Here is a 14,670-nt window from a genome sequence, read left to right on the forward strand (position 1 = left end):
GCCCGGACGCCGCCGCGGGCGCCCGGAGGAAGGGTCTCCGCACTCACCATCGCTTCTCGCGGGCCGCTGCGCCGGCATGGCTGGACACACACTCCGGAACCCGATCCTCGGCTCTCAGGGTCTGCAACGCCGCGCGCCGAAGTCTCACAGACGCTGCCTGCTCAGCCTCCTCAATTCCCCGGCCAAGGAAAAACGCGCGCTTCTACTTCGCGGGAAAACGTCGTCATCTCGCGATACTTTCTGCTCTCCGCCCCGCCCCCGGAATCCCGGAGGCGCGAGATTTGGCGCAATTTAGTTTTCATGAGACCCCCACCTGACGGACCGTGAGCGATTACCAAGAGGTCTATCTTGGGAAAACTGGGTTCTGCCGCTAGCTTTTAACTAGGTCTGTAACACTGGACGAGTGAGTCTGCCCACTGTGGAGAGTCCAGTTTTCTCACGTATTGGATGATGGTTCAGAATTACACTTTAGGAGCGCTCTTATCTGCAAGGCACCTTCACAAATTGGCTGATATGATTAAATCCCGTCAATCGATGATCCTTTAGACAGAAAATATGTATGACTATTCAGGTGAGAATGTCAAAGACAAATACCGCCAATCTCACTCACCATCCTTGGTGCACAGTGCCCATTTTGGGTGAAAACTCCCCGAAATGACCCAGAAGAGAGCTCCGTTGTGGGTGAGATGGGAGAGAAAAATAGGAAAGTAAGATTATGGCAAAGTTCAGGAAAGGAAGGATAAGGGAGAACTGATTGTAGTGATAAAGCAAGCGGAGTGGCCAGGAGAAAAGAGGATTCAGGAATAGACCAGGGGGCGCTTGGGTGGTTCAGTCGGTTATGCGAATCACTTGATTTTTGCTCCCCCAGGATCTGAGGGTCATGGGATGAGCCCTTAGGCAGGCTCCCCACTCCAAGGGGTGGGGGGTGTCTGCATGAGATTCTCCCCGCTGCCCTTCTTCTGCTCACCTGCAATGGCATGCGCGCGCTCTCTCTCAAAATAACCGAATCTTTAAAAAAAAAAAAAAAAAAAGGAATTGACTGGGCACCTGGTTGGCTCAGTGGGTTAAGCCAATGCCTTGGGCTCAGGTAATGATCTCAGGGTCCTGTGATGGAGGCCTGTATCGGGCTTTCTGCTCAGCGGAGAGCCTGCTTCTCCCCCTCTCTGCCTGCCTCTCTGCCTATTTGTGATCTCTCTGTCAAATAAATAAATAAAATTAAAAAAAAAAAAAAAAGGAATAGGCCAATAACTAGAATGGGAACCTGAAAGAAGAGACTGGACTTTTGTTACTGGTTTTTTACTTCGGCCTATAATTCCACCCTTGTCTGCAATCCCTTTCAATAAATTCCTTGGCTCGCTCCCCTTCTGGAAATTGTGATATACCTGCCATGTTACCATCTGTTTCCTTCATTTCTGACTTGGGACAACTTTAATAATTGTACAAAATTAAGAGCTTGCAACATACATCCATCATGAACATCTTCAGCAACCTTCATAACACTCTGAGATTAGATTTATTTCTAATCACTTCTGAAGAGTGCTATTCTTCATAACACTCTGAGATTATTTTTATTCCTACATTGTAGATAAAAAAACTGGTGCTCAGTGACACTGACTTGCCCAGAGGTCTGTGGTCATTTTGTGATAAAACAGGAGCCAAACCCAGGCCTTTTGACTCCTACTTCAGTATTATCTTAAGATAAAACATAATCTTGATTAATAATTGTTCTTAAATCCTTCTTCCCTCTAACCTAAAATAATAGCTATCAGTCTCACTTAACATTTTTACTTACCCAACCTATCCCCTAAAATTTGTTCCCCTGACTTCTGAAACACAGCTTTTCACAGGGTTTTCCCCTAATGTATTGACAATCTTCTTGTTCCTTCTTTTGAACTCAATCCTGGCCCAGCTCCCAAAATCTTTCCCATATTTGTTTCTTTTTTCTATATACTATATTCTATATACTTGTAGCATCTGCTTTACAGTCTTCAATGATCAGCTCAAAGCTGACAACTTCCCTTCTAATTCCTGAGAGAGAGAGAGTAGGGAAGATTTGTCTAAACACATGAGATGGAGTTCAAGGCAATTTCATCTGATTTTCAAAGGAAATACATCTCATCTAATATCTGGCCCCACACTTGTTAATACAAGTACACTGGTGCATTTATTTCCTGACACATTTGCCATTATGCCAGCCTTCCCTCAGAGTGGCTGTTCAAAGTTTTGTTCACTAACTTTTATTTAAGGGCCTACATTTAAATGTCTCCTGGGTACCAGAAACATTTCTAGGAGCTGTACAGCAATAAACAAGGCAGACAAGTTCCCTGTTGATATGGATCTTAACATTTCAGGAGTTAAAGTAAGTAAGCATGTGTAGGAGGAGGTGTGTGAAGAGTACCCTGCAAGAATATTAGAATAGAGTGATGTAAGAGTAACTGATAGTTACTTTAGACTGGATAGTCAGGTATCTGAGGATGGACATTTAAGCTAGAAATTAAATGTCAAGGACGCCTGGGTGGCTCAGTTGGTTGGACGACTGCCTTCAGCTCAGGTCATGATCCCGGAGTCCCAGGTTCGAGTCCCGCATCAGGCTCCCAGCTCCATGGGGAGTCTGCTTCTCCTTCTGACCTTCTCCTCGCTCATGCTCTCTCTCACTGTCTCTCTCTCTCAAATAAATAAACAAAATCTTAAAAAAAAAAAAAAGAAAAAAAATTAAATGTCAAGCAGCCAGCTAGCCCAAGGGAAGACAGCTGTAGGGAAGAAAAAATTCCCCCTGCCTTACTGGGTTCTTTTGTCTGATCTATTAATTAAATTGACATACAATAGATTAACAGGAGAAACACAAATTTAATTACTTATGTACATATAGGAGTCCCATAGAGTCAACGAAAGGCTCAGCACAGGCAGGTAATTAAGGCTTATATGCCATTCTAAGCTAAGAAGGGAAGGAAAAGAATTCACAGGAAGATGGTAAGAGCAAATGTTTCGTAAACAAATGTTTGCCATGCCATGCAGAGACAAAGGGGGATAGGGAGAATTCTAACAAATAGGCTCCCCAAATTCCCCCCAGTTTCCCACACCTAGTCTCTAATCTCTGTTAATTGTTACTGGTGATAGCTCTCTTCCTGGACCAGGCCGTCTATGTAAATTCTTTTAAGCATTGAGGGGAAGGTTAAAAAAGCTTTTCTTGACCCTTTCGGGTCTTAATTGTCTTTAGCTCAATATAATCTGCATGCATTCTGGGGAGATTTGTTCTGAACTACTTGTCTGAAAATTCTCTGTAAGGGGACGCCTGGGTGGCTCAGTTGGTTGAGCAGCTGCCTTCGGCTCAGGTCATGATCCCAGCGTCCCGGGATCGAGTCCCGCATCGGGCTTCTTGCTTGGCGGGGAGCCTGCTTCTCCCTCTGCCTCTGCCTGCCATTCTGTCTGCCTGTGCTCATTCTCTCTCCCTCTCTCTCTGACAAATAAATAAAATCTTTAAAAAAAAAAAAAATTCTCTGTAAGTTGCACACATTAAAAGCTGAGCTAGGGGCATCTGGGTGGCTCAGTGAGTTAAGCCTCACCCCACATCGGGCTCTCTGCTCAGTGGAGAACCTGCTTCCTCCTCCTCTCTCTCTCTCTGCCTGCTTCTCTGCCTACTTGTGATTTCTGTCAAATAAATAAATAAAATCTTAAAAAAAAAAACAAAACGCTGAGCTAGTGGCCAAGGACAGAAGAATTAGGTGAGTAGCTGGGCAGTAAGACATCTGGAAGGGAAGGAAAAAAACCATAGAACGAAGATGAACAAACAGAAAAGAACAAATTGAAGCACTTTTCTCCACAACCCATTTAACCAGTCTCAATCCTGGGAATACATCAGTTCAATAAAATGGCAGTGCTTCATTTATTTGATGGGAAGTGTTAATCTTCTCTTCCTTTAAAAAAAAAAAATATATATATATATATACACACACACACATATATACATATATATGTATATGTATATATATATATATATATATAATTCCACAAATAGTATTTATATTCCACAAATATATATATATATTTTTTTTTTGAGGTAAAGTCCACATAACCTTTGCCACTTTAACCATTTTAAGTAATCTCTACTCCCAACATGGGGATTGAACTCATGACCCTGAGATCAAGATTCCCCTGCTTTACCAACCCAGCCAGGCAGGCACCCCCTTCTCTCCCTTTTCTTGAACATAAACTCAAGATTTTATTGTTTACAGGGCCGCCTGGGCGGCTAAAACATCTAACTCTTTGTTTCAGCTCAGGTCATGATCTGACACAGTGCAGTCTGCTTGTCCCTCTCCCTCCCCCTCTGCTCCTTCCCCAACACCCTGCATCCACATATGTACACTAATAAATAAAATCTTATAAAAAACAAAACAGGATTTTTTCATATTTCATATTTCATTTCAATTTCATAATAAATTCAATTTCATAATAAAACAGTTTTCATAATAAAAATATGGAGCTTAGAACTGTACCACATGGAACTTTCCTCTGCCTATCTCCTGCCAGTTCAAAATATTTGCCTCTCTTATTAGCCAGCATTCTCTTAGATTTGCAGTTGAGTTCAAACTATTCAAGCTTCAACACAACCTTCTTTGCAGTTTTAGCCTTCTTTTCTAGAAAATTGGCTTAGTCTGCCCACCATATCCACTCTCCTTGTCATGCTGCTGCTTTCACTGGACATATAGAGAATCCTTGTTCTTCTCGTACTATGTTACTTTGTGGGTTTGGTGTTTGCCACACTTCTTACAGAAAGTCCAGCAGGTTTTAGGAATGTTCACCATGTTTGTAAATGCACTACTGGCAAGGAAAGAAAGGAATCAGGCTGAAATGAAAGTATTAATATTCTCTTTTAATAGACATAAGTTAGACACTATTTGTCCTGTCTCATTTACACAGAAGCAGCATTTTTCACCAATGACTACACAAGCTCCTTCTTGTTAAGGGTCAGTGTGTCCAGAGCACATCAGTTCTGGAGTACTGCAGAGGCTAAGCTATTAACTTCTGATTGGAGTATTGTCAAAATCTGCATAGTAGTATTGAACCCTTGTTCTCTACCACGGAGAGATTTAAGCTCATCTTTTTCAAGACATAAATGACAAAACTTGGGAATAAGGTCCTCAACGCTTAAAAGAATTTGGGAGTGCCAATACACAAGTGAGTTTCCTATAACTTCTTACCTCGTATGTTTATGTGGCATGGTCTTATGAAAAGAGGAGCCCATGTTTGCAATTTGGCTGGCATTTAAGATGGATTACCTGGTGACAAAGGAGCCGGGTGTGAGTCCACATGGTCCTGACCATTTAAGTGGGAAGCCCGTATAAATTTTGCTGCCACATGAGATAAAAAAGCCAGTGCGGTTCACAGACAAGGTCAGAGCAGAATCTGTAATCTTCTAGATCTGGGACACCCCATGACCTTTGTTATTAGTACCATTAGCATCCATACATCTTTACTTTCCATGTACTCCTGCCGGTTTGTTAGAACAGAACAGGTTGCAAAATACTTGCTCTAGAAGGCCTGCAATCTGGCTTTGGCAGCTATAAAACTTAGTTTTGCCACCTGACCAAGAGTTCAGATTTTTGATCTACCTACATACAGTAGGAATATTGGCCAGTCCAGTCAGGGGAGCAGTTAAGATATTCCAAGTTGTACAAGGATGGCCTGTGAACCATCCAAAACATTTGGTGATTTGCCAAACATCTCTGCTATAGAAGGTAGTGCCAGAGTCATTTTTAATCTTCTTGACTGGTTTGAAGATACTATTTGTAGAATCAAACCACAGGGTTTGATTGTAATACTGTCCTGGTATATCATCAAGGAAAGGTTCTGTGGCATCTTTTTTTGATACAAAGGGAAACATTTTTGCCTATTGTGTTTATCTGGGCAAGGGACAGTCCTTGAATTTTTTTTTTTTTTAAGATTGTATTTATTTGAGAGAGAGGGGGTATGTGAGCAGAACAGAGGGAGGAGCAGATGGGAAGGGAAAGGGGGAAGAATCCCAAGCAGACCCAAACCCAGGGATCACGCTTAACTGACTGAGCCACCCAGGCGCAACAGTCCTTGAACTTCTATAGAGGTTTTCCTGGGTCCAAATAACTCAACAGAAGAGGCAGAGTGGAGTTTTGCTAGTCGTGGATACCTTACCCTGTCATACATACATCTTCCCTACTTAGTTAACCATACTTTCACAGTGACAGGAACAAAAAATATTCAGGTTCTTTCTTTCTTTTTTTTTAATTTATTTATTTTATTTTTATTTTTTTAAAAGATTTTATTTATTTGACAGAGACAGATCGCAAGTAAGCAGAGAGGCAGGCAGAGAGGGAGAGGAAGGGAAGCAGGCTCCCCGCTGAGCAGAGAGCCCGATGCGGGGCTCGATCCCAGGACCCTGAGACCATGACCTGAGCCGAAGGCAGAGGCTTAACCCACTGAGCCACCCAGGCGCCCCTCTTTCTTTTTTTAAAAGATTTTATTTATTTATTTGACAGAGAGAAAGATCACAAGTAGGCAGAGAGGCAGGAAGAGAGAGAGGGGGAAGCAGGCTCCCTGCTGAGCAGAGAGCCCAATGTGGGGCTCGATCCCAAGACCCTGAGATCATGACCTGAGCTTAACCCACTGAGCCACCCAGGTGCCCCCAATATTCAGGTTCTTTTGCGTTATGTATATGTTAGACATAATCAGCAGTCATATTGATTAATGTGGTCAGGGTTTGGTAAACTGATATAAGGGTATGTTTGGTCTGCCCCCAACTTGTTGGAAAAGTGAAGGTTAATAAGAGCAAGGCACAGGTTAAAAGAGTCTATAGTGAAAACTCAGGGAAAGGAGGGTAGATAAAGCACTCTCCAATCAGCCTTCTAATAAATAATGAATAAATGAGAAGTGTCATTAATGAGAGAAGGTGGCATTTTGTGTGTGTGTGTGTGTGTGTGTGTGTGTGTGTGTGTGTAGAGTCTTAAAAGGTGGAGGGGTATAGGTGAAAGAGAAGTTTTTTGATCTGTGATGATAGCAGAGGCTGCCTTTTTTTTTTTTTTTAAAGATCTATTTATTTATTTGAGAGACATAGAGAGAGCTCATGGGAGGGAGGGCCAGAGGGCAAGAGGGAGAGAGAATCTTAAAGCAGACTCCCTACTGAGTGTGGAGTCCGATATGGGGCTTGATCTCACAACCCTGAGATCAAGTCAGATGCTCCTCTGACTGTGCCAGCCAGGTGCCCCTGGGGCACCTTTTGAGACCTCTGACGTATTTCATGTCTGAAGTAGGTAATAGTTGTTTGCACCTGTTGAAGTCTAGATCTGGAGGCTCTATGGCCTTGTTCTGTTAGTGCCTTTAGGAGAATGAGGGAGTCAATAAGAGCTCCCTGCCTAGTTTGATTACAAAGGAAAAGGTCATCAACATATTGAACAAGAGTGGAACCTTGAGTGAAGGCTATAGAATCCAAGTCAGCTTTAAAGACCTGGGAAACCACTGAGGGAGATTCTCAGTATCCCTGAGGTATGGAAGTCCACATTAACTGTCTCCCTCTAAAAGTAAAAGCAAAGAGAAATCGTGAGTCAGTATGCAATGGGATTGAAAGGAGAGCTGAGCAGAGGCCAATTACTGTAAATCAGGCTGCATCAGCAGGAGCTGTGGTTAAGAACAGTAGCTGGATCAAGGACTCCAGGTTTGTGAAGAATTAGAAAAGATTTGACAGCTCTTTGGTCTTGTACAAATCAATGTTTGGTTCCTGTCTGAGTCAAATTTACCTTCTTTCTTTACCGGCAAGATTGGAGTGTTAGAGGGTGAGGAAGTAAAGACAAGTATACTCTGCTGCGAAAGAGATCTACCATAGGTCCAATTCCTCACTTCGAGTCTCTAGGAAGAGGATATTGGGCTAGCACTGATACAAATGGTTTTTCTTTTCCAAATAAGGTACACAGGCTCTGTACTCGTAACAATGCAACTTCATCTGCACGTGTAGCCCAGAGATGAATTTGGACCACTTACATGGTATATGTGCATATGTGTGTATGTATTTACTCACTCACTCAAATTCACAACCCTGAAATCCAGAGTTGCGTGCTCCACTGAGCCAGCCAGGCACCCCAACAAGGACATCTTTTAAACACTCATCCTACTAAGAGGAACTTAAATCGAGATGAGTTTCCAGTGAGCTAAGTGGGAAATTTGGGGTTTGGTTTGAGGATAGGGAAATAAAAATGCCTTTATTATATTTTATAGTGGCATTAAATTTACATAACAAACCTCCACCTGAAAGTTATGCTGGTGAGGAGATGGGAGACCAGAAAAGCATGACTGGGGGCACTTAGGTGGCTCAGTCAGTTAAGGTCATGATCTCAGGGTCCTGAGATTAAGGCCCGAACTGGGTCCATGCTCAGCAGGGAGTCTGCTTCTCCCTTTCCCTCCGCCCCACCCCCAATTATTCTCTCTCTCTGCTTCTCTCTTACTCTCATACTCTCTCTGCCTCTCTCTTACTCTCAAATAAATAAAATCTTAAAACAAAAAAAAAAAAAGCATGATGGCTATTAAGAGTGCCTAAAGATAATGGGGTGAGTTGGGACAGAGGCAGTGAAATTGGTTGCCCAGGGACTCCCTATAGCTTGAATAGAATCAGGGGTGACAGGCAGAGATAAATTCTCTGAGCAGATTATGGAGAAAGTTACACCAGGGTCAATTAAGAAATCCAATTCCGTTGGGGTGCCTGGGTGTCTCAGTCCTTAACTATCTGCCTTTGGCTCAGGTCATGATCCCAGGGTCCTTGGATTGAATCCCACATCAGGGAGCCTGCTCAGTGGGGAATCTGCTTCTCTCTCTCCCTTTGCTGCTCCCCTCTGCTCATGTTTTCTCTCTCTCTCAAAAAAATAAATAAAATCTTAAAAAAAAAAAGTCTAATTCCCAATCCTCTATTTTAGATTTAATGGCAGACTCTGGGGTGTAATAATCAGCTGACCCTTTCATTTGAAGGGGAACTGTCCCACAGGAGAAAAACCTTCTGGGGGGTGATAGAGTCTAGGGAGATTGTTTCTGTCCCTTAAACTTTCCTTTCTCTTATGTGCAGGACAATTTTTCTTCCAAAAACACTTGATTTTTTTTTTTTTAAACAGTATCTGCAACTGTCTGGAGGTAAATGGGGAAGGCTCTAAGTAGATTTTGAGTTACTCTCAGAATCATGCTTTTGCTTTTCTGAAGATTCAAGTTGCAAAGCAAGAACTGTTGCTTTTAACTTATTTCCTCTTGTATTCTTTCAAAAACATTTTTTTAGGTTACCTCTACACCCAACATGGGCCTCGAACTCACAACCCCAAGATCAAGAGTCACATGGTCTACCAACTGAGCCAGCCAGGCACCCCTCCTCTTGTATTCTGGTAAGCTATTTTCAAAGAACGAGTAGCTGCCTCCCTTATAACCCTCAGAGATTGGCAGGACTGCCATGACTTTTTTTATACTAGGGAGAAAATTTCCCACTAAAGCAGAAATTAAAAGATTTCTATCTTCTGGGCCTTCTGGGTTTAATACAGTAAGCTACTGGAAAGTCTGTATAAAGTGTTCAAGAAAGGTCTTTGCTCTTCTGAGTGCAAAATTCAACCTTAGACTAGTTCACTTTGTGGGGAGAGGGTAGTCGTCAATATTGCTTCTATCAAGCCTTGAATATGAGCCTCCAGCTGAGCCATTTCCTGGGCATTCATAGGAGGACCTAGAAGAAGTTCTGGCCATCCGTTTCCTCCGTGTGTGGGGTTTTCCTCAGGGGGCTGTCTGGCTTGTCTGATAACTACAGTATAATCATGGGCAGGAAGAACACCCTTTAGTAGTCAACATAGGTCCCTGTGAATGGGGTTGTTAATGGCCACTAATCTTTCCAACTTCTCTCTAAATTTCTTGAGATCTTCTGAAAGTAGAGGTAAAAGGGTTTTAAAATTCAAAAGATCTGCTGCTCTCCAGGGGACATGAATTCTTTACGGTGGATGTCCAGGAGACATCTGCAAAGTATATAACATAGGAATGCCTGAAGCTGGCAGAGACGGCTTATAGAGACCTGAAAAATAGAAGCTATAAGGAATAGCAAAGAAAGCCCTACGTCCTTCTCAGGTGCTTGTGCTAAGTTCACTTCCTGGCTTCTAGTATTTATGTGAGCAACCTGCATATTCCGGGCCTGGAAATCAGTCCAGAATGCTCTTTGTAAATTTTGCAAATCAAGGGAAGTGAACACGGACAGCTGGGTATTTAAGGGATTTTGTGAAGAAATTGGAGAAATTTTAGGATGGAGTAGGGCTTTGAGAGGAGGGTCTTCGACCCAGGGCCCCGAGATCCAAAAGATTTGAAGGGTAAGGGACAGAAAGCTGGACATAAAAGTGTGTATAAGAGGAAGGAGAAGGAAGGACTTGAATAAGATGTGGTTTTTAATTTTTGTTCTAAAATTTGATTTCCATTCTTTCCTCTTATTAAGGGAATCCCTATGGCTAGCCATTATACTTCTCTGTGTCCTCTTTTCAATTTGGTCTTTCCGTAGGTACCAGTTAAGACAGTTGTTTAGGATGAGAGCTTTCTAAAAACTTTTCAAATGTACAAGTTTTTGTAGTTCAAGAAGTCCATTATCTGGCCACTGATGAGTAAGACCTACCATGGTATATTTATTCTAATAGCAACTCAAGTCAGTAAGCCTTTTTGTGGAAAGACCGAGAGGCAACTTTCGGGATCAGAATAAAGTTTTACCATGAATACAACAGGCATCCGTGGAGTGGGTGCAGAAGATGCAGCCCCCATGATCCAAAAAATTCACTCCAAACATAGTCTAGGAAACAAAAGCCCCTCATCACAGGGTAGCAGGCGTTAAAAATTGTGCAGTGAAAACAATGTCTTGGTTGCCTCCAGGGATAGACCCACTAATCTGTGACACCGGGCAGGCACTACTGGAATGGGATTTTTTCCAGCACCAACAAAACAATGAAAGTTGAGATGACAAAAGCCCCTTCTGATAAGCTCCCCTGAAGTTGGCACGGTCAGATGAAGAGAATGCTGCTTGTGATTTGGTGACTGGGAACCTCAGTCTATAATCAACTGGCCACCAAGATGCACACTGGTACACTCACCTTTCCAGCTGTCCGTGACCAGAGACAATATTCTCACTAGTCACAAAGCCAAGTTTTCTAGACACAGAGTAAGACAAAAGGAAAACTTCCATCTGGTTTTTCTCATATGCACAGTAACAGTTCTGGTTAATCCTTGGGTCTCTTGGAGCCAAACTAATATCTAAGGAGGATGTGCTGCTGGGTTGGGGATTGTGTGGCGTGTACTTGTTGCACAGATATTTTCTTGAGTTTGGCAGGTGACCTGTGTCAATGCTACCCATTCAGTGACTAACTAATCCTATCCCAAGGTACCACCTTAGCACTCTTAACAGGTCTGAGGTGCTCAACCCATGCCCATCAATTTTGTAGCTTTGGCTTCATAGATGTCCCTTAGCAAGAGCCTTTACCTCTTGTGCCCATTAGACCACAACAAAGTTAGTTTACACAGACACTGGTCTGGTGAGGACTGTGACCTCACTAGTCTGTAAGGCTGGCTTGAACGGCTGAATTACAGGGCCTATGCCAGAGACAGACGGAGATAAAGAAAAACATTGATCATCTCTGGGAGGAAAAGGATCAACAAAAATCAAGAGTACTTATAATAAATCCTTACCAGAGTTGCTATACCCAAGGAACTAGTTCCACAAATATTTCCCCCTGCTAACCTAAATTTAGAGAAGGAAAAGAAAGGACTCTTGCTTCCACCCTACCCTGCAGGCAAAGATGGGAGAGTGATTGCGTAAGAATTCTTACCTTCTGCCAGCTTTTTTCCAGAGGTCCCAGGATCTCTCAGCTGCAGCAGCCTCAGAGTGACAGCAGCCAGAGAATTTTTTCCCTTTGTGGTAGCAGACTATAGGGGAAGAAAAATTTTTCCTCTACCTCTCTAGGCTCTTTTATCTGGTCTATTAATCAAAATGACCTATGACAGGTTAACAAAAGAAAAACAAATTTAATTACTTACATAAATATAGGAGTCCCACAATGAAAACAAGAGGTTCCCCAACAATCAGGCAATTGAAGCTTATACACCATTTGAGTTACAAAGAAGGGGATGGGGTCTGGGACTTCAAAGGGAAGGAAGACAATTCACATGAAAAGGTGAAGAACAAATGTTTGGCAAACAAATGGTCACCAGGCCAAGCACAGGGAAAGGAACAGAGAGAACTTTGAACAAATAGGCCCTACCCAGCTTACCAGCTTACCATATCTACTCCATATTCTTTTTAACTATCTTTGGTGATATTTCTCTTTCTGGACCAGCCCCTTTATCTAAATTCTTTCAGGCAATTGAGGGGGAACCTAAAAAACTCTTCTGGAGTCTTTTGGGCCTTAAATGTCTTCCGCTCAAAATAATGAGCATGCAAAATTGGCACATTCTGGGGAGACTTGTTTTGAAACCTTCACTGAAGTCCAAGCAGAAGCTATTGCTAGTGCAAAGAGACTAAGGCAAGAATAAGCTTGGGCATGTTTGAATATTAGAAGGTGGCCAGTATGATTGAAGCAAAGTTGGCAGGGGAGGGGGGGGATACAAAAGTCAGAGGCAGACTGTCCAGATGAGGCACTGATATTTACTTCTAAGATGTTACAGTCATGATTTTCCCCCACTCGCATAAAACGTCTACCTCTCCTAGAAATCCCTTTCATATTAGTGGTTTTGTTTATCCACCCAGTTGTAGAAGTGGGGGGAGAACCCCAAAATCAAAAAACAAAATCTTGTTCCCTCTTGCTTATGCTAGATGGCCCCACTTCTTGCCTACCTCCCAAAGTAAACAACATTTACATTCAGAACTCCCCTTTCAGAATCCCAAGACCAAATTTAAAAAACCTACCTTCCTGAACACCTTTTCCACTTGCCCTTATGTCATGCTCTGCATCCATTTTCCTGTAGTCTGTTCAGGAATCTTAGATTACCTATTATCCCATTCTCTATTTTTTTTTAAGATTTTATTTTATTTATTTGACAGAGAGACATCACAAGTAGGCAGAGAGGCAGGCAGAAAGAGAGAAGAGGAAGCAGGCTCCCCTCTGAGCAGAGAGCCCGATTCAGGGCTTGATCCCAGGACCCTGCGATCATGACCTGAGCCAAAGGCAGCCACTTAACCAACTGAGCCATCCAGGTGGCCCTGCATTTTTAAGAAAGAAGAAAACAGGGGCGCCTGGGTGGCCCAGTCAGTTAAGCTTTTGCCTTGGGCTCAGGTCATGATGCCAAGATCCTTGGACTGAGTCCCACATTGGGCTCCCTGCTTAGCGGGGAGCCTGTTTCTCCCTCTCCCTCTCCCCACTGCTCGTGGTCACTTTCTCTCATTTTTCTCTATTTTTAAAGAGTAAAACATGTAGTCTAATTAAAAATTTGATGAGCACTGTTTACTTTTCAAGGGCTCACATAAATGGGCTTAAAAACCAAATCAGAAGAGATATTAAGACAAAGTAATGAAAAATTCCCTTTCTACACTAAAATTTATTTAAAAATCACTTGGGTTTACTTCTAGAACAAACCCTATCATTCAAACACTTTCCAATTTATCTTTTCACTCTCAAAGCCCAAACATAGGCACCCTAAATATAATCTACAAGAGTTTAATCAAGTCATTACTTCCCTTTCAAAGTTTCTTAATAATATAGATGCTAAAATTAAAAGCCTTGAGATTTATGTAATAGTCAAAATACATCATTTACTTACATTATCAGTATTGCCTAGAATAGGAAAAAGTGAAGCTTTACTTTCTGCTTTTATAAAACAACTATGTATAGTTTTCTGCCTGAAAATGAAAAATGAGAACATATATACAATATTGTTGTCAGTCTTATATACTTTTCCAAATCTGAATTAGTTTACATTTTTATTATAAAAATGATTTTCCAAATTCAATGCAATAGTATAAAAGTCATTTGAAATAAAATCATGAAAGTACGGTTTATGTAAATGTTCAACAAATAAAAATACTTTGTAATGCAATTTTTTTAAAAGTCAAAGTTTTTTCTGGTTATTTACTAGAAAATAAACCCACCCACAGAAAGAAAACAGTAAAACCTTATTAATTGGAACTGAGGGAAGATAAATATGAACAGCAGAATGTTTGGAAAGAAATGTAATTTTGCTAACTTCCTAAGCCTTGCAATTTTATTTAGCTTATCAAAATATTAAGAGAGTGTTTAGCAGGGCTTAGCAAATGTTCCTACTTTCATTCAAAGTACCAAGTTATTTACTTCTACTGCAGTTACACTGTTAGTAAACTACACACACACACACACACACACACACACACACACACACACACACACAATGTACTATTTACTTCAGGATATATATTTATTAACACATAGTGTACTATTTGCTTCAGTGGTTCAGGGTACAGGTCTGTGAATCATCAGTCTCCCACAATTCACAGCACTCAGCAGAGCACATACCCTCCCCAATGTCCATCACCCAGCCACCCTCTCCCTCCCCCGCCACCCCCCAGTAACCCTCAGTTAACAAACAATATTTTTAAAGGGCCAGATTTTCTTCTGTCTCTGAAGTCACTAGTTTCTCTAAAATCTTCTATTTTAATTTTTGTTTTTATATGTTGTGAAGCAGTGTAGTTCT

The 14,670-nt window shown here is 41.8% G+C and overlaps 1 protein-coding gene and 1 pseudogene across 1 annotated transcript in view; both read right to left on the bottom strand.

Annotated features, from left to right (window-relative positions):
• The window catches only part of HELLS (helicase, lymphoid specific), a 40,255-nt gene extending 40,064 nt beyond the window's left edge, over window positions 1–191 (bottom strand). Inside the window, exon 1 of the mRNA XM_032835958.1 lies at window positions 48–191. Coding sequence (XP_032691849.1) covers window positions 48–78 — 31 coding nt within the window. The 5' untranslated portion in view covers window positions 79–191. The remainder of the gene's footprint in view (window positions 1–47) is intronic.
• Window positions 192–4,461: 4,270 nt separating this feature from the next.
• Window positions 4,462–5,273, bottom strand: LOC116858174 (annotated as a pseudogene).
• Window positions 5,274–14,670: the final 9,397 nt, after the last annotated feature.

The sequence above is a fragment of the Lontra canadensis genome, unplaced genomic scaffold, assembly GCF_010015895.1.
Source record: "Lontra canadensis isolate GAN:19392208 unplaced genomic scaffold, GSC_riverotter_1.0 scaffold3, whole genome shotgun sequence".
NCBI lineage: Eukaryota > Metazoa > Chordata > Mammalia > Carnivora > Mustelidae > Lontra > Lontra canadensis.